Below are 23,945 nucleotides of genomic sequence, written 5' to 3'. Positions count from 1 at the left end.
ATGTTTCTAGCTCTCTCTCCCGCTCTCTTCCTCTCTGTAAAAAAATCAATAAAATATATATATATATTTTAAAATAATAATACATTAATTTTAAAAGGTTAGGTGGAAAACCCCACAGACATCTATGCGGGGGCATCAGCTGCGGGCTGGCCCTGGCCCACCTCCACTCCCGCCCCCTCCTCCCCGGGGCAGGACCAGGATTCTGGCACAGTTCCACCCGCACAGCCACGCCCTGCCCCCCTCAGGCTCCCTCGTCCCTCTTCTGTAACGGGGGGCTCCTCACCCTGCTCCGCCCCCCCCGACCCCATGTCCGGGGAGCAGAGCCTGAGCCTCACCAAGCTCAGTGCCTGGGCCAGGCAAGGCCTCCGGGCCACGGAACCAGGATCCCCGCAACCACTCTCCCCTCCCTGCCAGTCCCCTCCCCTGCGCCCACCCTCTGGGCCTCACAGCCCCCTCCCCCCAGCCCTCCGCAGCGGGGCCGGGGAGCCCCTCACCTTCTTGCACACGTAGTCGTTGGGCAGGTACACGACAGAGCGCAGCCGCTTGAGCATGTCGAAGATCATCTGCCGGTCACAGCCCTGGGGGGGCCGGGAGCCCGTCAGGGGGAGGGGGGCGCCCAGAGCCTGGGGTGCGGGCGGCGGGGGAGGTGTGGGTGGTGGGGTACCTGGAAGAGCGCCACCTTGCTGACGATGTCGTAGTTCACGTCGATGGCCAGGTCCAGCCGCATCTTGTCTGGAAGCTGCACCATCAGCTCCGACTCATCTGCAAAGAGACCCCGGCGACCGTCAGAGGCTCAGCCAGGCTCCGCCCACCACGTGGGCCTAGTGCACACTGCACCCAGCTCTGTCTACACTGCACCCGGCCCATCCACACTGCACCCGGCCTGTCTACACTGCACCCAGCTAACTGCACCTGGCCTGTCCACACTGCACCCAGCTCTGTCTACACTGCACCGGCCCATCCACACTGCACCCAGCTCTGTCTACACTGCACCCGGCCCATCCACACTGCACCCAGCTCTGTCTACACTGCACCCGGCCCATCCACACTGCACCCAGCTCTGTCTACACTGCACCCGGCCCATCCACACTGCACCCAGCTCTCTCTACACTGCACCCGGCCCATCCACACTGCACCCAGCTCTGTCTACACTGCACCCGGCCCATCCACACTGCACCCGGCCCATCCACACTGCACCCGACCTGTCTACACTGCACCCGGCCTGTCTACACTGCACCCAGCTCTTTCCACACTGCACCCGGCCCCGTCCACACTGCACTCGGCCCATCCACACCCATACATACACACACACACACACACACACACACACACACACACACACTGGGTGGCCAGATTATTATGCGTTCAGAGATCATAATAATCTGGCCACTCAGTGTATATAAAAGCCTAATATGCTAAGTGTCCGGCTGGTCCACTGTTCAGTCAACTGTTCAACCAGTTGCAATGATGCGCACTGACCACTAGAGGGCAGATGCTCCAACCCATAGGTTAGCTTGCTACTGGGGTCCAGCCGATTTGGGACTGGGTGAGATGGGCTGGACACACCCTGGAGCCCTCCCACAGTCTCTCCCTGGCCAGCTGGCCCTGATTGGTCCTGATGGGAACGGGGTGAGACAGGCTGGACGTACCCTGAAGCCAACCTCCCGGCCTCTAAAATATTTCTTCTAATTAATTTATTTTCAATGTGCACAAATTCATGCACCGGGCCTTTAGTGTATGTATATATTTGGAGACACACAGAGAGAGAGAGAGAGGGGCTTCCTTTTCTCCTGACTCAGTTGGACTCCCATCTCCAATGAGTGCCCATCCCAAGGTGGGTGGAGTGAGGTGGGCAGCGTGCCCAGAAGACAAGCCCCTCAGATCTCCAGGGCCTCCTGACGGCCCAGCTCCAGGCGCCCCTTACTCCGCTCCCCCTGGGTCCCTCTCACTTAAATGTAGGCCCCAGGGGGGGGGGTCTTACCCAGCATGCCTTGGGAGTGCCAGGTGTACTCGTACCAGGTCTTGACGCGGTTCTGCACAGACCGGGGGATCTTGTAGAAGTTCATGTACTTCACGGTGCTGTCCATGCAGCTGCGGTAGTAGGTCTGCCCCGCCGTGGCCGCCCCCACCACGTCTCTCATCTGGGGCGAGAGGGAGAGGCGGGGGGCGGGGAGCCGCTGGGTCAGAATGGGGCCATTCCATGGGCTTCGGGGACCAGGGTGCAGTGGGGGTTCAGAGGGCAGGAGGCCCACGTGCACCCAGAGAAGGAGTTGCTGGCAGGGAGTTCTGTCTCCAGCAACGGGAGGTGATGGAGTGGGGATAGACAACGGGAGGTGATGGAGGGGGGATAGACGGGGAAGGCTGCAGGCCCCCTGGGCGGCCTCAGGTCCCAGGGGCCGGGCTGGTGTTTTTGGTTTTGTGGGGTTTTTAAAAAATATATATTTCATTGATTTTTTTTTTTTAAAATCAGAGAGGAAGGGAGAGGGATAGAGAGTTAGAAACATCGATGAGAGAGAATCATCGATCAGCTGCCTCTTGCACACCTCCTACTGGGGATGTGCCCGTAACCCAGGTACATGCCCTTGACTGGAATCGAACCTGGGACTTTTCAGTCCACAGGCCGACGCTCTATCCACTGAGCCACACCAGTCAGGGCTGGGCTGATGTTGATACCACACAGCCGCTTGGTGCCAGGGGCACTGGGGCCCCCGGCGGCGGGAAATATGCCCGGTGACGGCGGGACCCCCAAAGGACTGCTGAGTGTGCCCTCCAGCACATCAGAACCCCACCCCAGGGGCTGCTCTCTCCACTTCCTCAGCCTCTGCAGAAGCCATCAGCCAGCTCTCCGGACTTCCGGGAGGGGGGGGGGGGCCTTTCCCAGGGAAGCCACCGCCCCAGGGCTGGGCCCCGAGCCCAGGCTCCAGGCTCAGTCTAAGGCCCAGGCAGGCGGGCAGCTCCCGCCCGGTGTGGGACGCAGGGCCAGGGCCCAGCTACCTGTCCGATCATCACAGAGAAGGCGAAGACGCCCGTGAAGTAGTTCAGCAGCTGGAAGACGATCTCAAACAGCGTCTTGGGGTCGGGCAGCCCGCCGATGGTGATGAGGGTCTTCACCGCCCAGTAGTAGCAGCGAATGTAGCTGGGGAGGCAGAGGGCGGGCGGCTCAGGCATCACAGGCCCCGCTCCGCCTACCCAGGTGGCCCGGCTCTGGCAGGTGTGCTTGTGCAGGAGAGAAAACCCCTGCCGGCCAGCCGGCTGAGCATCGACCTCTGAACCAGGAGGTCACAGTTCAATTCCCGGTCAGATTGACACTCGTGCAGGAGGCAGCTGATCCATGATTCTGTCTCATCATTGTTGCTTCTTTCTTTTATATATATATATTATATTTTGATTTTTTTTATAGAGAGGAAGAGAGAGGGATAGAGAGTTAGAAACATCGATGAGAGAGAATCATCAATCAGCTGCCTCTTGCACACCCCCCACTGGAAATGTGCCCGCAACCAAGGTACATGCCCTTTACCGGAATCGAACCCAGGACCTTTCAGTCTGCATGCCGACGCTCTATCCACTGAGCCAAACCGGTTTCGGCTCATCACTGTTGTTTCTATCTCTCTCTTCCTCTCCCTTCCTCTCTGAAATCAATTTTATATATATATTTTTTTTAATTTATTTTTTTTAAGGAACACGGGCCTTGATGCTGGACTGCTGGGCTTCCTGGACACAAACCCAGTGTTGCACCCTCCAGCTGCATAATCTTGACCAAAGCCCCAGCTTCCTTCGCTCAAGTGGTGTGCTCACAGCAAACATCCCTCACAGGGGACCACGAGGTCAGCTGAGGTGCCCGGGGGGCTCTCGGTAAATGCCAGCCTCAGAGCCTTCGCTGTGAGGGCACCTGCCACGTGCCTGCTGTGGGCACAATAGGCTCCCGTGTCCTCAGGGAGTTCACCGTCTAGTGGGGACCACCAGCAAGCAAACGTAATGGGGGCGGGAAGCAGCGGTGGTTGGCCAAGGCAGGGGAGGGGTCTCTGGCCCTGACTGCATCTGACTAGCTGGAGGCCGGGGGCAGGGCTTTGAGCCGCCCTGTCCCTCCTGTCCCTCCTGTCCCTCCTTCCCACCTGGCGCAGGGAAATCTCAGGACACAATGCAGGCCGGCCCTGTGAGGTCCCCTGTCATACCGGTCCTCGCCACCAGAGGGCGCAGGAACCGCCTGTAGCTGGGCTGAGCAAGGAAGCTGGGAGCTGCGGAGCCAACAGGAAGAAAACAGGCAGCGTGATGTCAGCAAACCTCAGCCTTCCCCCAAACCCTTCCTGGTGGGAGGAACCTCCCACTGGCCTGGCACATCTCAGGGGCCTCCCTGCAGCCCTGTCTGCCATGCTCCCCGGTCGGCGGGGACCCTGCAGGATGAAGGACCAGTTACGTAGGAATTTAGATCCTCAAGCCCCAGCCCATGGCAGGCACTGGACAAATGGTCGCTGTTATGAAAATTATAATTAGCCCTGGTATTGGACTTCTGGGCTTGTAGAGGAATCCTCCTTCGCTACTTGTGTTCTGGCCCTATACCGGGGTTCCCTGGAGGATTTCCTTCGGAAAAGAGCAGTGTTGCCAAAAGAGGGGTGCCCTCCACGCTGAGCACCGAGAGCTCCCGGGGGCCCTCCAGGAGGAAGGAAGGCCCTGTTCTCCCCTCCCTGCTGGCCACTCCTCCCCTGTGCCCCTGTGCCTGCGATGGGCGTGCCAGGCCCAGGCCCAGGACGTGGGTACAGACTCCTCTGAGAATCCCAGGAAAGCCAGGGACTTCTCCTTCGAAAAGCCAGCATGCCCCACACATCTTAGCGGCACCTGTGTTTCAAGTGCCGGGCGGCCCGCCGTGTGGCTGGTGGCTCCGGTGTCGGGCAGCACAGGCCTAGAAGGGGAGGCTGGACCTGCTCAGGTAGGCAGGCTGCTGGGCAACAAGGCCCCGCCTACCTTCCCTAGAAATCCCTCATCCTGCCCCCTCCCTCCGGGGACACAAGACGGCACCCTGCTCCTTAACCTCCTTAACGCCATTGTCCTGTAACTCCATACCTTTCTTCATGGTGCTCCCTCCCCCAGGCATTCTCTGCCCTCCTCTCCACCTGCCGAGGCCAAGGTCAAATGCAACCTTTCCCAACCTGACCTCTCCTTCCACCTCTACAGCCCCAGGCAGGCACCGTGGCCACTCCCCTGGGTTCAAATCCCAGCTCTCTGACGTGGGACCGGTGCTGCCCTCGCAGGTCACAGCACCCCTCTGGCCTGGTCTGTAAAAGGGGGGCGATGACAGGACCTCTCCTGGGTGCTTGTGGGGAGGATTAAGTGGGCGACTGTGTTCGCAGGGCTGGTACGTTACAACTGCTCTGTGGTGCCTGCTGTTATCATTATTCTTATCATTACCATCATCATCATCATCACCTGAGCACAGTGTATGGCAGCTCTCTGGATGGGCAAGTAGGTTTCCTCTTTTATTAAAAAAAAATATTTCTTTAAATTTATTTCAGAGCCGAAGCCGGTTTGGTTCAGTGGTAGAGCGTCGGTCTGCGGACTGAAAGGTCCCAGGTTTGGTCAAGGGCATGCACCTTGGGTGCGGGCACATCCCCGGTAGGGGGTGTGCAAGAGGCAGCTGATCGATGTTTCTCTCTCATCGACGTTTCTAGCTCTCTATCCCTCTCTCCTCCTCTGTAAAAAAAAAAAAAAATTTTTTTAATAAATAAAATATATATTTTAAAAAAATGAAAAATAAAAAAATTTATTTCAGAGAGGAAGGGAGAGAGAGATGGAAACATCGATGATGAGAAAGTATCGTTGATTGGCTGCCTCCTGCACACACACCCCCACCTGGGATGGAGCCCGCAACCTGGACATGTGCCCAACAGGGGATCCGACCGTGATCTCTTGGTTCAAAGGTCAACGATCAACCACTGAGCCATGCCGGCCGAAAAGGGCAAGTAGGTTTTGCCTTGCTGCCCAGCCCTTGCCCGGGAGCTGTGCTGCGATTTGGTGCCCTCGTTCCCGCCCTGCTGTGCCCTTAGGGTGCCCACCCCATTGCACACATGCGGGGACTCTGCCATCGCTGCCAGACCCCGGGGCGCTGCAGGGTCTCTCCAGCAGGTCTGGCTCATTCATGGCTGTGCCCCCTCTGCCTGGCACGTGGCAGGGGCTCGGATGTTAGCTCAGCGAGGATGGCAGACTCGGCCCCTCAACCTCATCCCAGTGGAGTTCCTTGGGATGGAGGAGGCCGGCCGGGGGAGCATGCGGGGATGGGACTTGTGTAAGGGAGTCCCTGGGCGGGGGGCACGGCCTGGGAGGAAGGCCGGCTCACCTGTTTCCCACGCCATCGTACACCCAGTGGGTGGAGCCGATGCCCTGATAGGCCGACGCCCAGTAATACAGGCACGAGTTCAAGTGCAAGCTGTAGAGCAGGTAGGCCGTGGTCCTGATAACCCTGCCAGGGAGGAAAGGCGTGAACATGGCAACGGGCGGGGTGGCTGTGACCTCTCACCCAGGGGCGGTCACCGGCCAGTGGGGACAGCGCGGGAGCCAGTGACCTGAGCCAACCGGACGCTCTTTGGAGACCGCACGCTGGGAGTGGAGGCTCGGAGCAGCGCTGTCATGACCAGGGCTGGTTTGGCACAGACTGTCCTGGGCAGGGCGTGATGGGCCAGGGCAGAGGAGGGACAGGTGTGTGCAGAAGGGCCAACCCAGGAGAGAAGGGGAGGACCCTGCCCCCGGGCCTGCCCCAGCTGGCCATCCTCGGACATCCACCAGACGGCCCGCTATGTCCTGGCTCCGGGTCCCCCTGGGTTTGAGCGATGGGGCCAGGGCGGCGGGGGAGGGGGGGGTCCGTTCCCCGATCTGAGACCAACATGAGGCTTCACTCCCTGGAGACACGGGTGAGCCATGCGTGCCGGCCTAGGTGTGCCCTCCTCACAATCGCGGGAAATGAGACGTGCCTGCTTCCCTAAAGCACAAACATCCCCTCGGAGGAGGGCAGGAAGGGGCCCAGCTTCCGGCCGGGGGGAGGCCTGCGGGCTGGGGGAAGCGGGGGCGGAGGGCGTGTGTGCGTGTGTGTGTGTGTGCATGTGCGTGTGCGTGTATGTGTGTGTGTGTGTGCCCGTGGGCGTGTGTCTCACCTGTACACGTAGGCTCTGCTGAGGATGGACTCCAGGCGGCTGTTGAACTCGAAGAAGGCCATGTACTGGAGGGAGAGCAGGACACAGGGCAGCCCGGGGTCTGTGGGGGACGCCCCGCCCCCGCCCCACAGCCCCGTTTCTCCCCCCTCCTCCCCCCCCACCGCCCTGGGCGCCAGGACTCGGGAGGGGGCTGGAGCGGGGACATTCGAAATCACAGGTCCCGTGTCCTCAGAGGGACAGGGCCAGAGACTCCAGCTACTAATCCGATGGGAACCGTGGCCCCTCTGCCTCTGGGAATGACACGCCGTCATGTGCTGGCAGTTTAATCTCCTGGATCTGATCATGGACCTGGAGGGCACCTGTGTCCCAGGTACGGACGCTTGTCAGTGTCAGCTTAGGAAACAATCTCACAGCGAGCCGTGCCCTAACCCCCTCCTTACAACCAAAGTAACCATCACAGCCGCTCTCCGGGCCAAGCCCCGCCCACCACTGCTCTGTGCAGGGAAGAGGGCGGGGGCGGGGCTGCGGACCCCTGTGCAGCCGGAAGTCCGTGTACAAGTTTGAGTCCCACATGCACTTAACTACTGACAGCCCACTTTGACCGGAAGCCTTGCCGATAACATAACCAGCGGGTTTACACATGCTTTGTACGTTGTGTGTGTTACACACTGTATTTCTACAAAAAGGAGGCTGGGGAACAGAACATACTATTAAGAAAGTCCTGCTGAAACCGGTTTGGTTCAATGAATGGAGCGTCAGCCTGTGGACTGAAGGGTCCCGGGTTCGATTCCGGTCAAGGGCATGTACCTTGGTTGCGAGCACATCCCCAGTAGGAGGTGTGCAAGAGGCAGCTGATCGATGTCTCTCTCTCATATCGACGTTTCTAACTCTCTCTAAACCCTCTCTCTTCCTCTCTGTAAAAAACCAATAAAATATATATATTTTTTAAAGTCATAAGGAAGAGAAGATACATTTATAGTAATATATTGTATGTATTCATTTTTAAAAATCTAAAAAGTGGACCCATGCAGAGACTGACTCCTGTGCTGTTCAAGGTCAGCTATACCGTCTATATGTGTGTCTATCTGTATAGCTGCATACATGTTACCTTGGTCCGTGGTTTACATGTGCGGTATATATCAGCAGCCTCCTTTTGCAGAGCGGAAACGGGCCCCCAGCACTCACCGAAGCACACGGGCAGGCAGTGGCAGAGCCAGGGCTCGAACCCAGATCTGACCCGCCCTGCCTCTGCGAGGCGGACACCCTCCCGCCCACCCGCTCCCGGTGCTGCTGGTACAGAGAAGGGCCTACCTTCAGACAGCGGGGCAGCCGCAGGAGGGAGTTCATGCCGAGCTTCAGGTAGAACAAGTCCAAGGGCAGCAGGCAGAGCAGGTCCATCTGCAACCCCAGCGGCAGCGCGGTGTGTGCAACGGGAAGCCCCAGGCTGGGCTGGGGCCTCTACCCTCCGCAGACAGGGGAGCTCCAGAGGTCCAGGAGGCCTCCCACCCACAGGCTGCCGTCTGCCCAGCCTGTGCCAGCCTGGGGAACCCCGTTACACCTGCCTGGAGCACCCAGGGCCCCTGAGGTGCCACCTTCACCCCTGGCACACACCTTAAAGCGAGGAGACTTCAGGTAGTTATTGCGCATCTCCTTTTTGTCTGTCTGGAAGGAAATGGAATAATGGCCGTGAGATGGGGAGCCGCCATGGCAGTCCCTAATGGCCCTCCCCCACCCTCCTATCAGAGCTGCAGCCCCTAGACCGGGAGGAGCCAGAATGGAGCTGCTGAGCTCCGGGCACAGCCTCCGGGTTCCCAGGTGTGGAGAGGGAGCCCCCAGCCCCCCGCCCCGCCTGCCAGTGGCTCACGATGATGTCCCCTCCCCGGACGAACTGCAGGCGGGTCTGGAACACGGCCATGTCCAGGAAGTAGACGAGGTCGCACAGGTAATCCATCAGCAGCCACAAGTGGAGGTTGCCCGGCGTCTGGTAGGGGAAGGCCCAGCGCACCGGGATCAGCCAGCAGTTCCAGTTCCAGGCCAGCACCACGAAGAACAGCCACAGGATGTACATCAGGTCTGCGGGGGCGGGAGGGGTGGGGGGGAAGGGGGCAGAGCCTCAGCCAGGGCGGCCAGGTGGGCTCTCTTTGCTCCACTTGTCTGTCTGCACTTTCCTGTAAGCGCTGTGTAAGTGTGACACTCCTGTAACTTGGTAAAATCGACTTCCTGCCTTAGGAAATACATAGTAGGAAGTAATGCACAGAAGATGGACAGATGGATGGATGGATGGATGGATGAATAGATGGGTGGATGGATGGATGGATGATGGATGATGGATGGAGGGTGGGTGGATGAGTGGATATATGGATGGATGGATGATGGATGATGGATGGAGGGTGGGTGGATGAGTGGATGGATGGATGGATGGATGATGGATGATGGATGGAGGGTGGGTGGATGAGTGGATGGATGATGGATGGATGGATGGATGGACAGATGGGTGGATGAATGAATGAATGGATGGATGGTTGGATAGGTGGGTGGGTGGATGGATGGATGGATGGATGGATGTATGGATGGATAGGTGGGTGGATGAATGAATGGATGGATGGTTGGATAGGTGGATGGGTGGATGGATGGATGGATGGATGGTTAAATGGATGGGAGGATGGATGAATGGTTGAACGGATGGGAGGATGAATGAATGGGTAGATGGATGATGATGGATGAATGGATGGATGGATGGATGGATGGAAGGACGGATGGATGGATGGATGATGGATAGATGGATACCATAGATCATCTGGTCCTTTTAGAGGCCCCGTGGACACCAGTGTCCCCCAAATGACTGCTTGTGTGACCTTGAGAAAGTCCCTCTATGGCACCTGCCCTGCCTGACCCTCCTCAGAGAAGTCACACAGGGAGGTCAGATAAGAACCACAGAGAGATTGTAAACTGCGCAGAGCCGCGCACACAGGAAGGACTGTTACTCCTGCGGGATATCAAATGGGCTAAAGGAGGGGATTCCCTTCCGATGTGGGAAGAACTCCTTCCCCTTTCTGCTCCGAGCAGCACTCCAGGAAGGAGCCAGCAGGAGCTGAGCAGAGAGACCCGGCCAGCAGTCGGGAGCCCAGGCGCCAGCACTCTCTGTGAGTGTTGGCACTGGCCTTCTCTGTGCCTTTGTCCCCTTGTCTGTCCGATGGCCGTGACCTTGTCTTCCCATTCCAGGGTTGTGTGCATTTGTGTTGGGTGTCCACGGCCTCCCAGCCCTCCTTCCAGCTCAGCCCCTCCACCCCGCCCGCTCTCCCGTCCTCCCGTGTCCCGTGGCGCCCATGCCCACGGCCCAGCGGGCACTCACTGGTCAGCGGGTCAATGCTCCGGGGGAACTCGCACTTCCGCCAGGGCCGGCGTTTGAACTTGCAGCAGAGCATGTCGCAGTAGTGCTCCTCCTGCGCTGGCGCCTCCCCGGCGGGCGCGGAGCCCGTGGCCGGCTGCGGGGCCTGCTTGGCCGGAGCTGTGGGATGGTGCTGGTGACGCCCTGACCCAGCCCTGAGGCTGAGGCAGAGGATGCAGAGAGAAGGCTCCCAGCTGCAGACCCCTCACTGGAGCTGAGGGACCCTGGCTCTGCTCCCAGCTCTACGGGCAGGCGCCAGGGAGCTCTCCTGGAGGAAAACCCTGAGCGCCCTCCTCACAGCCACCTTAGAGTCCAGACTCGCTCCCCAGCCACCCATCCGAAACGGCCGGAAGGAGGCGCTTCTGGGCCAGTTGCTGTGTCAGGTGAGTGTCTGCTTGTGTAACTGTTTGGCTCCCTTTGGTGCCCCCTGCAGGGCCGGGAGCGCCTCGGACCCAGGACTTCCACCCCAGGGCAGCACGGCTATAGGTTCCTCAGAGCAGGAATCTCAGCTCCTTTGTCTCTAAAACAAGACACTGAAGGGGATCACCGCCAGGGGATGGCGAGGTGGGTGACCTAGAGACAGGCTCTTACAGGTTCAATGTGGCTACGTTCCTAGCAGTAGGATTGCAAAGGCAGGTTCTGCCGGTTCAGTGCAGGCATGGATGGATGGATGGATGGATGGATGGATGGATGAGTAGATGGATGGATGAGTTCTAAGGCACGGTCCTCCTTTGGAAAGACCTGGAAACCCCTCCCCGCCTCCCAGCAACAGAGCACATTCCATATTTCCTCCTGGCACCTGGAAAGCAGGAGACGCTCAGGTAGCCCCAGGAGGGCAGTGCGAGGGAGGCATCTGAACAAGACCGTCTGATTCCAGTGTGAGTTACGGACACCTCCTGAGTGTGAGACCGAGAGCTACGCCCCAGGGTGACCACCTGATGCCAGTGGATAAACACAGAAGGGTCGCCCTAACCAGTTTGGCTCAGTGGGTAGAGCATCAGCCTGCAGACTGAAGGGTCCCAGCTCCGATTCTGGTCAAGGGCATGTGCCTTGGTTGCGGGCCCATCCCCAGTAGGGGGTGTGCAGGAGGCAGCTGATGGATGATTCTCTCTCATCGATGCTTCTAACTCTGTATTCCTCTCCCTTCCTCTCTGTAAAAAATCAGTAATATATCTATATCTATATCTATATCTATATCTATATAATTTTTTTTTTTTTTAAAGACAGAAGGGTCACCTGGCCAGGTGTGGCTCAGTGGTTGAGCATTGACCTATGAACCAGGTCACAGTTTGGTTCCCATCAGGGCACATGCCTGGTTGCAGGCTTGATCCCCAGTCGGGGACATGCAGGAGGCAGCCAATCCATGATTCTCTCTTATCATTCGTGTTTCTCTCTCTCCCTCTCCCTTCCTCTCTGAAATCAATACAAATATATTTAATAACAATAAAAGGAGTGTCCATGAGGGATAGGGGAGCCAAGGACAACTAGATCCTTGGTCAGAACGTTGACCTTCCTCCCTCCCCTGGGTATTCAGCTCACCCTGTACAGACAGGACCCCACCATCCACACCTTCTCTCAAATACCCCAGTCATTGGGGGGGCCGCCCTCCCCAGGAGGCAGCAGGGCTTTCAGGCCCCACCCCACCCCTCCTGGGCGGACCGTCCCGCTCCGGACTCACAGGGCGGGGGGCTCTCCTCGTCGGAGGTGACGTCGGGGTCAATGAGCTTCTCCTTCACCTTCTCCGTCCGCTCCTTGAAGAGCTTCACCAGCTCCTGCAGCCGCTCGTTGATGACGGCACTGTTCTGGCTGGCGGTGGAGGACGCCCGGTCCTGGTCGCTATGGAAACACCACCGAAGCTGAGCCGGCCGAGGGGGAAGGGACCCTTGAGCCCCGGGCAAGAGCTGCCCCCCCCCCCCCCCGGCCGGAAGGAGGTGAGTCCTTCGGACATCAGGAACGTCAAGCAAAGCCGAAACCAGTGTGGCTCGGTGGATAGAGCGTCGGCCTGCAGACTGAAGGGTCCCAGGTTCGATTCCGATCAAAGGCATGTACCTTGGTTGCAGGCACATCCCTGGCAGGGGGTGTGCAGGAGGCAGCTGGTCGATGTTTCTCTCTCATCGACATTTCTAACTCTCTATCTCTCTCCCTTCCTCTCTGTAAAAAATCAATAAAATATATTTTTTAAAAAGGAAGGAAGGAAGGAAGGAAGGAAGGAAGGAAGGAAGGAAGGAAGGAAGGAAGGAAGGAAGGAAAGAAGAAAGAAAGAAAGAAAGAAAGAAAGAAAGAAAGAAAGAAAGAAAGAAAGAAAGAAAGAAAGAAAGAAAGGCCACCCATCCGCATCCAGCCTTCTGACTCCCCGAAGCCCCAGGGGTGGCCCCCACTCACTCGGTGCCCTGCGGGGTGGGGGGGTCGGACCAGGCGACCGCGGGGGTCTCGGCCGGCGGCAGCTCCTGGATCTCTTCCGCTTCATCATCCTGGGAGGGCAACCTCTTCCTGCAAGGACACAGTATGTGCGGGGCCTTCGGCGAGGGCAGGCCTGGGGGCGGGGAGCCGGCCGGCCCCTCGCAGATCACCAAGAGCCAAATCCCGGGTGGGGATGGGACAGGAGATGCTGGGCCCAGGGGACCTCACTTCCCCGCAGGGACACAGAAAGGGGGAGGGGCGGTTCGCAGTTGCTCTCTGACCTCAGGCTCCACTCGGTTCAATGGCTCAGAGGCAGAGCCTTGGTCTCAGGCAAACCTGAGTTCGCACCCAGCCCTGCCTCCTCCCGGTGTGTGACCTCAGCCAGTGGCTTAACCTCTCTGTGCCACCTTGGTTTCCCCTTCTGTAAAATGGGCCTACATCCACCCGACGCAATGAGACACTGGCCTCTCAGCCAGGCGTCGGCCTAAACATCTTCTCCCTTCCCGTCCCAGTCTGCAGTCACTGCCCTCGTCCGGCCAGCGTGGCCCAGGGGCTGGGCATCGACTCATGAACCAGGAGGTCACAGTTCAATTCCCGGTCAGGGCACGTGCCCAGGTTGTGGGCTCCATCCCCAATAGGGGGCGTGCAGGAGACAGCCAATCAATAATTCTCTCTCATTGATGTTTCTCTCTCTCTCCCCCTCCCTTCCTTTCTCTAAAATCAATAAAAACGGTTTTTAAAAACATTTTTTAAAAGGGGAGTTAGAATTCAGGCTTGTCACATCCCACCCGCGTCCAGCATGCAGCTGAGGGTGGCGGGGACCGGGCTTCCCTGGAGACCTCTTGGCAGAGAATTAGGAGAGCCAGCAAGGGAGGGCGCAGTCCCGGTTCTGACCCCACCTCGAGGGGTGACCTCAGGCCAGCTGCGCCCCCTCCCTGGCCTCAGTCTCCTCATCTGCCAAACGGGCAGGTGGCCCCGCGCTGCGGAGAGCCCGTGAGGAGCATGAAAGCTGACCTGCGGGTTCCCGCGGCAGACCCCGGGACTGTGAGGGTGTCGGACTTGGCAGGAGAAGGCGGCAGCGGCTCCGGTGAGGGCGGCTTGTCCTCCGCGATGGGGGGGCGGCTGTCAGCATCGGTGTCTTCCACCTGCACTTCCGGGTGCTCTTTGGTGGCAGGCACTGGGGGAGAGGAAGGAGAGGACACAGAGAGAGAGAGAGAGGGTGGGAGAGAGAGAGAGAGAGGCCACAGACGCAGGCTCGGAGCAGCCCCTGGCAGCCACCTCCCAAGGCCCCACACGGAGCTCCATGCAGGATGCACAAGACGCAAGGCCCAGAGCCCAGAGGCCTCCGGGGGCCACACAGCCACAGCCACCAGCCCAGGACCCACAGAGGCAGCTGTGATGCCACAGAAGCCACAGGACACGGCCTGGAGTCCAGGTCTCCAGCGCCCACCTGCATTCCCTGGGCCCGGGAAGCATCAAGCAGCCAGGGAGGCAGGGCGTGGGGTTACAGCCTCAGGAAGGCATGGCGATGGGGGGGGGGGGGGGGGCGGAGACTGGCCTAGCGCCTGGCCCAGCACAGCCTGGCTCGGCTGCTTCCCTTCTCTGGGCCTCAGTTTCCCCATTCCAAGGAAGGGGAAAGGATGCCTTCCCAGGCCTGGGGGTGGGAGGAGAAGGCAGCCTCCATGGAAATATGTGGAGTGTCCTCCAGGCAAGGGTAGCAGCCTGTCTCTGTAATGAGCGTTACTGCTGTTGGGGGACCCGATTTGGTGTTTCTTTGTTTTTAAATATATTTTTATTGATTTCAGAGAGGAAGGAAGAGGGAGAGAGAGAGAGAGAAACATCAATGACGAGAGAGAATCCTGGATCGGCTGCCTCCTGCACGCCCCACACTGGGGACGGAGCGCACCACCCGGGCCTGTGCCCCGACCGGGAATCAAACCGTGACCTGCTGGTTCATGGGTGAGAGGCTCAACCACTGGGCCACACTGGCCGGGCAAAGGTATTTCCCTGCTTTTCTACGTGCCAGGAGCCCCCCAAATTCACCAGCCTCTGAGAGGCCCGGTGCCAAGCCCCACATCCTGAGACTGGTCCTCCCACCCAGCCTCCCTTCCCCACCCCCGGGCCTGCGGGGCCCAGTGCCCTCTGTCGCACTGTGTCACTGGGAATGTTTCTCCCAGTGTGGGGCTCCCCGGGGCCAGGGAGGGCACGGGATGACCGGGTGGCACAGAGCAGGCAAAGGACAGCGCAGAACGAGGGCATTCCTCTCGCCCAGCGCTCTCTGAGTCCGGAGAGGACGTCTCGGGCTAGTGCCGCGCTGGCTTCCACCTGAGTGACCCCCTGTCCTCCCCTCTGTGCCCGGAGAGCAGGTCTCCGCCCGAGCCCCCACCAGCTGGCCCGTGCCCCTGAAAACTGCCAGCATCGCTTTGTTTTCGGTGTCTTCGTGGTTCTTTCTATGTGTGCCTTCCATTATGGCAAGGCACGCCGGCGTTCATGTTTATAGAAACGGCAATTCTCCTGCTTAGATACACTTCAGTAAGTCCCAGCAGCGTGGCTCCGTGGTGGAGCGTCCACCTAGGAACCAGGAGGTCACGGCTCCGTTCCGGTCAGGGTACAGGCCTGGGAGCCAGGCTCGATGCCCAGCAGGGGGCCTGCAGGAGGCAGCCGATCCATGGTTTTTTTCTCTCATCCTTGGTGTTTCTCTCTCTCCCTCTCCCCTCCTCTCTGAAATCAATAATATATATTGTGTATATATTTAAAAATAAATAAATAAATAAATAAACGCAATTCCTTAAATTAAAAAGGAAAAAACAGTAAGTAAATAAAAGCAGAGTTGGCACCAGACCGGAGTGGGGGACCCTTTGGAGTGAGTGGGTGTCGGGCTCGCCCAGAAGACGGGAGCTGGGTGGCACCCTTGTCAGAAGGTGCCACCTCCCCCTGCTCTGCCCGCCCCGCGTTAGGAGCGGGAGACGCTCCGTGCTCCCTGCTTCCTGAGCTCAGGGCAGCCTTCCCCCGTGCCAGCCACACACACACACACACACACACACACACACAGAAAGGGAGAGTGGGCGGGTCTGGCTGGAGCTAAGGCAGGAAATGGCAGGGGCCAGCCCAGAGGGGTCAGTATGCCCCCAAGCACATTATCACCAGACAGCACACAGCCAGCCTGCACGCCCCGGAGGGCGCCGGAGCAGACCCAGGCGGCCGCCTCTGCCCAGGCCCCCGGGGAGGCCACGCCGCCTGCTCCGCCTGCCGGCACCTGCCGCCGCTCCTTCCCTGACGTGGGATTTGCCGGGCGGATGCCCGCGGTCCTCAGGGACCCCAACTCTCGGCCAGCTCTCAAGGTCAGAAGAGTGTGTCTCCCCTGCTCCATCTGCCTTCCACTCATCCTCTCTCTTCCCCCGCCCAGCTCCCTGCCCCACGCCTCTGCTCTGGGCCTGGAGACCCGAGTGGCTTGTTCACACTAGGTGTGAGTGACTATTTGTACCAATGACGATGATCTGGAGCCGTGGTCGGCAAACTCCTTAGTCCACTCAAAACTCCGTTGTGAGATTTTAGTAAAGGCATACCAATACCCCTCACGTCACCACAAAGCATGAGGGAGGCAGGCAGAGGATGGGGTGGTTTCCCACGAGCCCAGCGAGTGGTCCCCATGCTGGCCACAGCAGCCACGCTGGGACACAGCCCAAGCCATGCAGAAGCACACGGCGCGGGTGCAAGAGCATGCTGGGCTGGGAGGGTGGGACCACGCTACCTAGGCGACGGACAGAGCTCCTGGTCTCCTTGGCGAAGCTGGAGCTGGACAAGGCCGTCCTCCGGGAGACGAGGACAGGGATGCGGGTGATGGGGGGACAGTAGCTGGGCACATTGGGGAGGTGCTCTGCCGGGTTTAGGGGGGCCAGTCTGGGGACCACCTGGCCAGGCGGCTGGTCCTGGACCTGGCCTTTCGGCTCCCTGTCCCGGCCGAGGGTAGCCATGGTGCTGGGGCAGGGGGCTCTCAGGCAGAGGCGGGACCCTGGGGACTGCAATGAGGAGCACAGAGTTGGGAGAGGCAGGGGAGTGGGGTCCCCCCATTAGCACCAACTCAGGCCAGCCCAGTACCCAGCTGCACCTGCTCCCAAAATCTGGAGCATCACCCTCGTCCCTGGAGCTCGTTGTCACATGCATCACCACGCACTGTGGCCGGCTCTCCCCACGGCTCCGAGAGACAGCCTGTAGCCCCTAACGCCTTGCACTCTGTTAGCCAACCCCCGGGAGCATTTTCCACCTCAGACTCAAAACACGTCAGAATCAGCCAAAACCAGTTTGGCTCAGTGGTAGAGCGTCAGTCTGCAGACTGAAAGGTCTCGGGTTCGATTCCAGTCAGGGGCATGTACGCTGGTTGCGGGCACATCCCCAGTAGGGGGTGTGCAAGAGGCGGCTGGTCGATGTTTCTCTCTCATTGACGTTTCTAGCTCTCTATCTCTCTCTCTTCCTCTCTGTAAAGAATCAATAAAATATATTTTTTAAAAAAGAAAGAAAGAAAATGTGGCCCCAGGCGCTGTGGGTGGTTTGCCTGAGGATGGGGCAGGTGGAGGGGGACAGGGATGGTGGAGATGGAGGGAGAGGAGGTGGGGTGACCCTGCACATTCTCTGCAACCTTCCCCTCCACCCCCGCGCCCCCCCCCCCACCTACCTCCTGAGCTGGCGGCTGCGGCTTCCTCCTGCAAAACAGACAGTGGGAACAGAAGCTGAGACCAGCAAAGCCACGCCCCCACCCTAGCCCTGTCCAGCCCGTCTCCTGGGGCACCGCGGCAGGTGGTCTCCCACTGGTAGAGGCAGTGCGTACAGGAGCCCCAGGCCTCCCCCCACCCCCCCCACACACACACACCTGTGCATGTGGGGACACAGGCACAAAGCAGCCACCACAGCCCTCCCCACGGGCACCTCACTTCACAGCGCACAACTGCGCACCGCCTGCAGGGGGCGGGGTTGGCCCCATTTCACAGAGGTGGCCGCTGAGGCCCAGTGTGGGGTGGTGACCAGCCCAGGGTCACACAGCCACGTGAGGACGGAAGGGCGGGTCCAGCGGCTCCCCACCCACTCCCCCGGAGGCCCCTCCTCACACCATCAGACCCCGGGTCCAGCAGGGCACTGCCGTCCCACCACCCTGCTCCCTCTGTCTGACGGGCATCCCACACGCTGAAAACCCCCCATAGACGAGGGAGCCCAGGTCCCAGCCCCTCCCACCGGGGCCAGCCCACCCCCAGGGCACCCAGGGCCAGGCCCGGGGCCGAGCCCTACCTGGCAGGAGGCCCTCCGGGTGACCGTCCTGTCTATGCCGCCCGCGTCCTCGCCGGCCACGGCCACCAGACAGCTATCCAGCAGGACCCTGTGACCCCGAGGGGAGGAGGCTGGGGTCAGGGCTGAGTGCCAGCTCAGTGCTGGGAGCCGGGGCACCGAGATGCCCTCGAATAGGCCCTCCCCCCGTGAGACTCCCACTCAGGGAGGCGGCGGGCGCGTGTCCTGCTGACGACCCCCCGGTCTGAGACACGAGGGGGGCGGGGAAGGCCACGGCCACAGTCCGGCCTAGGGAGGAGGGCTTCCCGGAGGAGGCGGCCTGGGAGCTGACCCTCAGGGATGACATAGCATGACCCACGAGGAATGGGAGGAAGGGTGTCCGGGGGAGGGGGGAACGGCATGTGCAAAGGGAGGTGTGCGGGGCGGTTCAGGAGCCGTCCTCTGGGTGTGACAGGAGGGCGCGGTCCAGTGTTCACAACAGATGCCCACGTGGATTGGGGAGCATTTTGCACAAACATCTCCAGCCACGGAGACGCCTCGCCGGCCCTGCGGTGGCCCTGCTGGCACCCCAGGGGCTGTCTGGGGACCTGGGGACCCACAGTTGTGGTTGCCTCTGGCCCGCAGGGTGCTCAGTGCCTGCCAAGACCCCTGACTGCAGGTCCCAGAAGCAGCAGGCTGTCACCTTCTGGAAGGTTCCCAAATCCCAGGGAACTTTAAATGGAGGGTCAGAGAGACTGGCTAAGGTGGGCATCCCAGAGGAGCCTCTCCCCCCTTCTTCCCGCCCCCCACCCCACCCAGCGCTGGCTCTCTAAGTGGAAGGGTTGAAGGTGCAGGGAGGAGCCTAGGGAGGCAGTTTGCCAGGGTCTGCCAGCCCCCTTCTCCCCCGAGTCCCCCAGTGAAGGTCCTCACAGCACCTTCTGCAGACTCTTCACGGCACCCCAACCCCAAAAGGAGGAACGGGGAGCCCTCAGGAGGAGCAGCCACCTACTTGGTTCTCACGGGCTTTGCCGACTGGGACAGCCATGGTGCAGGAGCTCAGCGGGGGGCAGTGCCATGTATCCCGGGGCCCAAGGCAGCGCAGACAAGTGGAGGACCGGACAGCCTACCAGCCTGAGCCTGAGCCTGCCAGCCTGTGCCCGCCTGCCGGACTGGCTCCGGAGCCAGTGAGACCTGGGTGGCGGGTGAGCCACCAGCTCTTCCTGCTTCTAATCAGATTGTGCGGGTGACTCTGCAGCGGCGCCCCCAGGGAGGCCAGGTGGGGACCCAAAGGCTGCGGTTGCTAGGAAGAGCCGAGCTGTTGCTGGCAGAGACCTGGTCGCTAGGCAACCGTCTGCCAGCATCATCAGTCACCCCTGGGCCTCCGCGAAGCTGGCCGAGAGCCTCCTTCCCCCACCAGTGACAGCCAGGCCGCTTGCCCACGCCAGACCCCTGTGGCCCCGCCTCTGGGATCACGTGCTCTCTCACCACAGAACCCCCACCCCTGCTGGAGGCCCGGGCCCGAAACTTCCCCCGAGTTTGAAACTCAGGGTCCACGCTTGTGTACGCGTGTGTGTGTGTGTGTGTGTGTGTGGCTGCATGTGCTGTGTGCATGAGCATGCGTGCTGGGTGCCCGGTGGGCATCTGCTAAGTGTGTACATGTGTGTCTGTGAGCACACACATGTGAACATGTGTGTGTGTGTGTTGAGTGTGCTGTGTAGGTATGCAGACTTGTGTGTCTGTGCCTGTGTGCTGGTGTGCGTGACAGTGCAGGCATGGGTGTTACCTGTGTGCGTGAGGACACGTGCAGTTAGCCCATTGGGTCACTGGCCTCAGGGCCTATTTCGCTCGGGAGCCATGGCACAGAAAGGGGTTCTCAGGCCACCTATCCGTGACAGCAGCCTGGCCCGGGGGCCCAGAGGGCAGACTTAGGACCAGGTGACAGAAGCCAAAGGAAGCACGCTTGGTTTTCTGGGAGAAATAATGTCCTAAGCCAGGAGGGTGTACGGATGGAGGGCACAGCCTCTTCGAGGTGGTGAGCTCCCCATCATCGGAGGGAAGCAGGCAGCTGTGTGGCCTCTGGCCGAGGATGAAGAGATTGTATGCGGCCTGGGAGAGGGTAGACTAATGGTGGGTGACACTGAGCGGGCTCCTGTGCTGGCCTCGGGGTTTAACACGTTCCTGGCAGGGACTAAAACCGGCCCTCGGTGGGGATTCGGACATCCGGGCCCACGGCCACCCTGCAGGACGGGCGTGGGGAGAAGCTCTGGGCGGGGATGCCCTGGCCCCTCCGAGCGGCACAGCCTGTGCCCCTAACACTCATGGGGATGCCCTGCCCCAGGCTACGGCCGGAGGGCCGGTCAGGGAGAAGGGTGTGGGCCAGGGGGTACCACGGAGGGCAGAGTGCCAGGGAATAGTGCCAGGGGGTGGAGCAAAGGGGCCCGTCCAATCAGGCTGGCCTGATGGGATAACAGGCTCTTCCCTGCCTCCATCTCCCCACAATGCGCTGCCAGGTCATGCCCCTCCCTGGCTCACCGACCTTCCATGGCTCCCCGTGGCTCCCAGGACATTCAATTCAAGGCCTTCCGCAATATGGCACCCAGAGAATTATCACCTCTACCCCACCTCCCCAGGCCACTTCTTAGCCAAGAGCGTAGTGCCTTACCCAGGCTCCTCCTCCTCCTCCTCCTCTTCCTCTTCCTCCCCATCCTCCTCATCTTCTCTGTCCTCTGGAATCCAGGGAAACTCCCTGAAATGAGATCAGAGGCAAGAGGTAAGCCCCCCCTGAAGATGCACCTCCTGCCCCAATTTTCAGGAAGATGTCCCGGGACCCCTTGAGATCAGACCTGAACCCCTCCACCAAGAATCAGCCTGGGAGCCCCCGCCCAAGGAGCCTCAGGCGCTCGCTAACAGCAAGGCCTGTCTCTTCATGGCACAGGGGCCTGTCTCAGCCCCTGATCCTCTCTGGGCCTCAGTTTCTCTCCCCCCCCCAACTGTGCAATGTGGGGCGGGGGCTGGGGACCTGAGACCCCCTGCGGACACACTCACAGGTGTGCACAAGCATGTTTGTTGCAGAATTCCTTTCAATAACACATTTTTGGAACCAACCTAAGTGCCCATCAATAATAGACAGGTTACATCAATTCTGGCACATCCGTATGACGGAATATGATGCATTTATTTATTTATTTATTTTTAAGTATGAGCAATCTCTATGTACTGAAGGTGGAAAGATCTCAAGATAGATTGCTAGCCGAAACCAGTTTGGCTCAGTGGATAGAGCGTTGGTCTGCAGACTGAAGGGTCCCAGGTTTGATTCCGGTCAGGGGCATGTATCTTGGTTGCGGGCACATCCCCATTGGGGGGTGTGCAGGAGACAGCTGGTCAATGTTTCTTTTCTTTTCTTTTTTCTTTTTTTTTATATATATTTTATTGATTTTTCACAGAGAGAAAGAGAGAGGGATAGAGATTTAGAAACATCGATGAGAGAGAAACATCGATCAGCTGCCTCTTGCACACCCCCTACTGGGGACGTGCCTGCAACCAAGGTCCATGCCCTTGACCAGAATCGAACCTGGGACCTCTTAGTCCACAGGCCGATGCTCTATCCACTGAGCTAAACCGGTTTCGGCTGGTCAATGTTTCTAACTTTCTATCCCTCTCTCCCTTCCTCTCTGTAAAAAGTCAATAAAATGTGTTTTTAAAAAAAAAAAAAAAAAAGATAGAATGCTAAGTGAATATAGCAAAGTGCTGTGAGGCAGCTATGCTTTGTGAAAAATAAAAATAAAAATAAAAAAGGTGGAGTCCACGCCTGCATGTGCTCCGGTGGCCCCTGGGATGGCACAGAAGAACGTGGGAAGGGATGGGTGTCTGGGGAGAGGAGGGAGGAGAGGCAGGCTTGGTCCACTCTCTGCGCCCTTGTAAGTCCTCGAGGCTCTGCCCTACGTGCCTGTTACCTTCCCAGTCATTGCTCAGGGCCTCCCAGGCTCCCACCTGGCCGTCTCTGCCCCGGCCTCCTCCTCCTCCTCCTCCTCCTCCTCCTCGTCAGCGGACGCCAGGGCCTCGGCGCCCCGCGGGCTGGCACTGCCGTCCCCCGGCAGGTCCTCCTCCCAGTGAGGGTCGACCTCTTCCAGAATGAGATCCTCGGGCTCCTCCGGCCCTCCCGGGAGGATGCGGACTGCAGGGGACACAGAGCGTGGGGGACAGTGGGCGTGGGGCTCAGTCCCAGGGGCCACCCAGGGAGCCTTGGCCTCAGCCCAGCAGCGGACCCGGCACCGTGGTCAGCGGGGATGGGCTGCAACCCGCCATCAGTCACCCTGTCTCCTGCCATTCGATTTCTGGAGACAGAGCTTCCATCAGAGCTGGTCTCTGTCTCTCCTTGGCGTCTGTGCAGAAGCAGCAACAATGCTGCGGGGGGGGGGGGGGGGGGGGGGGTCCAATGGCCGCTCATTCCCCGCCCCTGCAGGTCTTCCCTGCAGGACACCCTTCTCCCCTGTTTCAGAGACCCAAGGCCCACCTGCATGCCTGGGGCAGGGAGCCTGAGAGGCCCAGCGATGCAGAGAAAGCTTGCCCAGGGCCTGCTCTCTCGATGCCGCCCCCTGGTGACAGCACACTGCACACCTGTAAGCTCAGCACCTGCCCCCGGGGCATCTTTTCCTCCTTCCTGGACCTAGAGGCTCCACCCCACAAGGCCAGGAGTGGTCAGTTGGCAAACTGTGGCTCCAGAGCCACATGCGGCTCTTTGGCCCCTGGAGGGTGGCTCTTCCACAAAATGCCACGGCCTGGGCGAGTCTATGTTGAAGAAGTGGCTCTAGAAGAAGTTTAAGTTTAAAAAATGTGGCTCTCCAAAGAATTGTCCATCGTTGTCCTGTTGGTATTTGGCTCTGTGGGCGAATGAGTTTGCCCACCACTGCCCCCCAGGAGCCAGCTTTCTCATAAAGGTGGTGCCACTTTCGGAGAGAATCTGCAGTTTGCAACATTTCTCCACGTGCCCTGGCCCCATACCGTGAAAACTCTGTGGGGCCGTGAACTTGGCGGAAGTGGGTCCAGGGGAGACTCATCGGGAACGTAAGCCCACCCCCAGGCAGGAGAGAGGAAGAAAGGGGGAGGTTTGCCAGGGTCTTGGGGTTTCCAAAAAGCCCCAGGGGTTCAGGTGGCCCTCACGCCAAGCATGCATGACGAATGGTGACTTACGTATGTTTTTTATTGATTTCAGAGAGGAAGGGAGAGAGAGAGAGAAAGAAAGAGAAGAAACATCAATGATGAGAGAGAATCATGGAACAGCTGCCTCCTGCACGCCCCCTACTGGGGATTGAACCCACAACCCGGGCATGTGCCCTGACCGGGCATGTGCACGTGACCTCCTGGTTCATAGGTCGATGCTCAACCACTGAGCCGTGCCAGCTTGGCTGCTTATGCTCCTTAATGTCAATGGAAGCATCTGCTGCTGTCCACGGCGGTCCCCACCCTCTGGGCCCAGCCTCAGAAGAGCATCTGGGAAAACCTGTGTCCACGGGGACACCAACGCTGTGGCAGGCCCTGTGCTGAGAACGTCCTTGGTGGCCTTCCCCAGCCTGCGGGGGGATTCCTGCTGTTCAGCCTCAATGCCACAGGCTGTCCCCCTGACCTCCCTCTGCTCTGGTGGGCAGGGCCTAGCCCGTGTCCCCGACAGGCAGCTCTGGGACAGGGATGGGGAGGGACTGGGATCCCCCCTCACTGTTCAAGGAGGATGGGGGGGGTGTCAATGGCCAATCAATCCCCGCCCC

The 23,945-nt window shown here is 59.7% G+C and overlaps 1 protein-coding gene across 1 annotated transcript in view; it reads right to left on the bottom strand.

Annotated features, from left to right (window-relative positions):
* Positions 1–23,945, bottom strand: part of CNGB1 (cyclic nucleotide gated channel subunit beta 1) — a 41,357-nt gene that overhangs the window by 6,080 nt on the left and 11,332 nt on the right. The window contains exons 12-28 of the mRNA XM_045582903.1: positions 22,496–22,587; positions 22,174–22,424; positions 17,600–17,627; positions 16,679–16,946; positions 13,942–14,104; positions 12,910–13,017; positions 12,206–12,363; positions 10,492–10,647; positions 9,004–9,212; positions 8,751–8,801; positions 8,451–8,537; positions 7,140–7,204; positions 6,329–6,451; positions 2,995–3,136; positions 1,982–2,141; positions 665–762; positions 495–578 (exon numbers count right to left, since the gene is read on the bottom strand). Coding sequence (XP_045438859.1) covers positions 495–578; positions 665–762; positions 1,982–2,141; positions 2,995–3,136; positions 6,329–6,451; positions 7,140–7,204; positions 8,451–8,537; positions 8,751–8,801; positions 9,004–9,212; positions 10,492–10,647; positions 12,206–12,363; positions 12,910–13,017; positions 13,942–14,104; positions 16,679–16,946; positions 17,600–17,627; positions 22,174–22,424; positions 22,496–22,587 — 2,243 coding nt within the window. The remainder of the gene's footprint in view (positions 1–494; positions 579–664; positions 763–1,981; positions 2,142–2,994; positions 3,137–6,328; positions 6,452–7,139; positions 7,205–8,450; positions 8,538–8,750; positions 8,802–9,003; positions 9,213–10,491; positions 10,648–12,205; positions 12,364–12,909; positions 13,018–13,941; positions 14,105–16,678; positions 16,947–17,599; positions 17,628–22,173; positions 22,425–22,495; positions 22,588–23,945) is intronic.

This window comes from Pipistrellus kuhlii, unplaced genomic scaffold (genome assembly GCF_014108245.1).
Source record: "Pipistrellus kuhlii isolate mPipKuh1 unplaced genomic scaffold, mPipKuh1.p scaffold_m20_p_17, whole genome shotgun sequence".
NCBI lineage: Eukaryota > Metazoa > Chordata > Mammalia > Chiroptera > Vespertilionidae > Pipistrellus > Pipistrellus kuhlii.
This window is presented reverse-complemented; position numbering and strand designations above follow the sequence as displayed.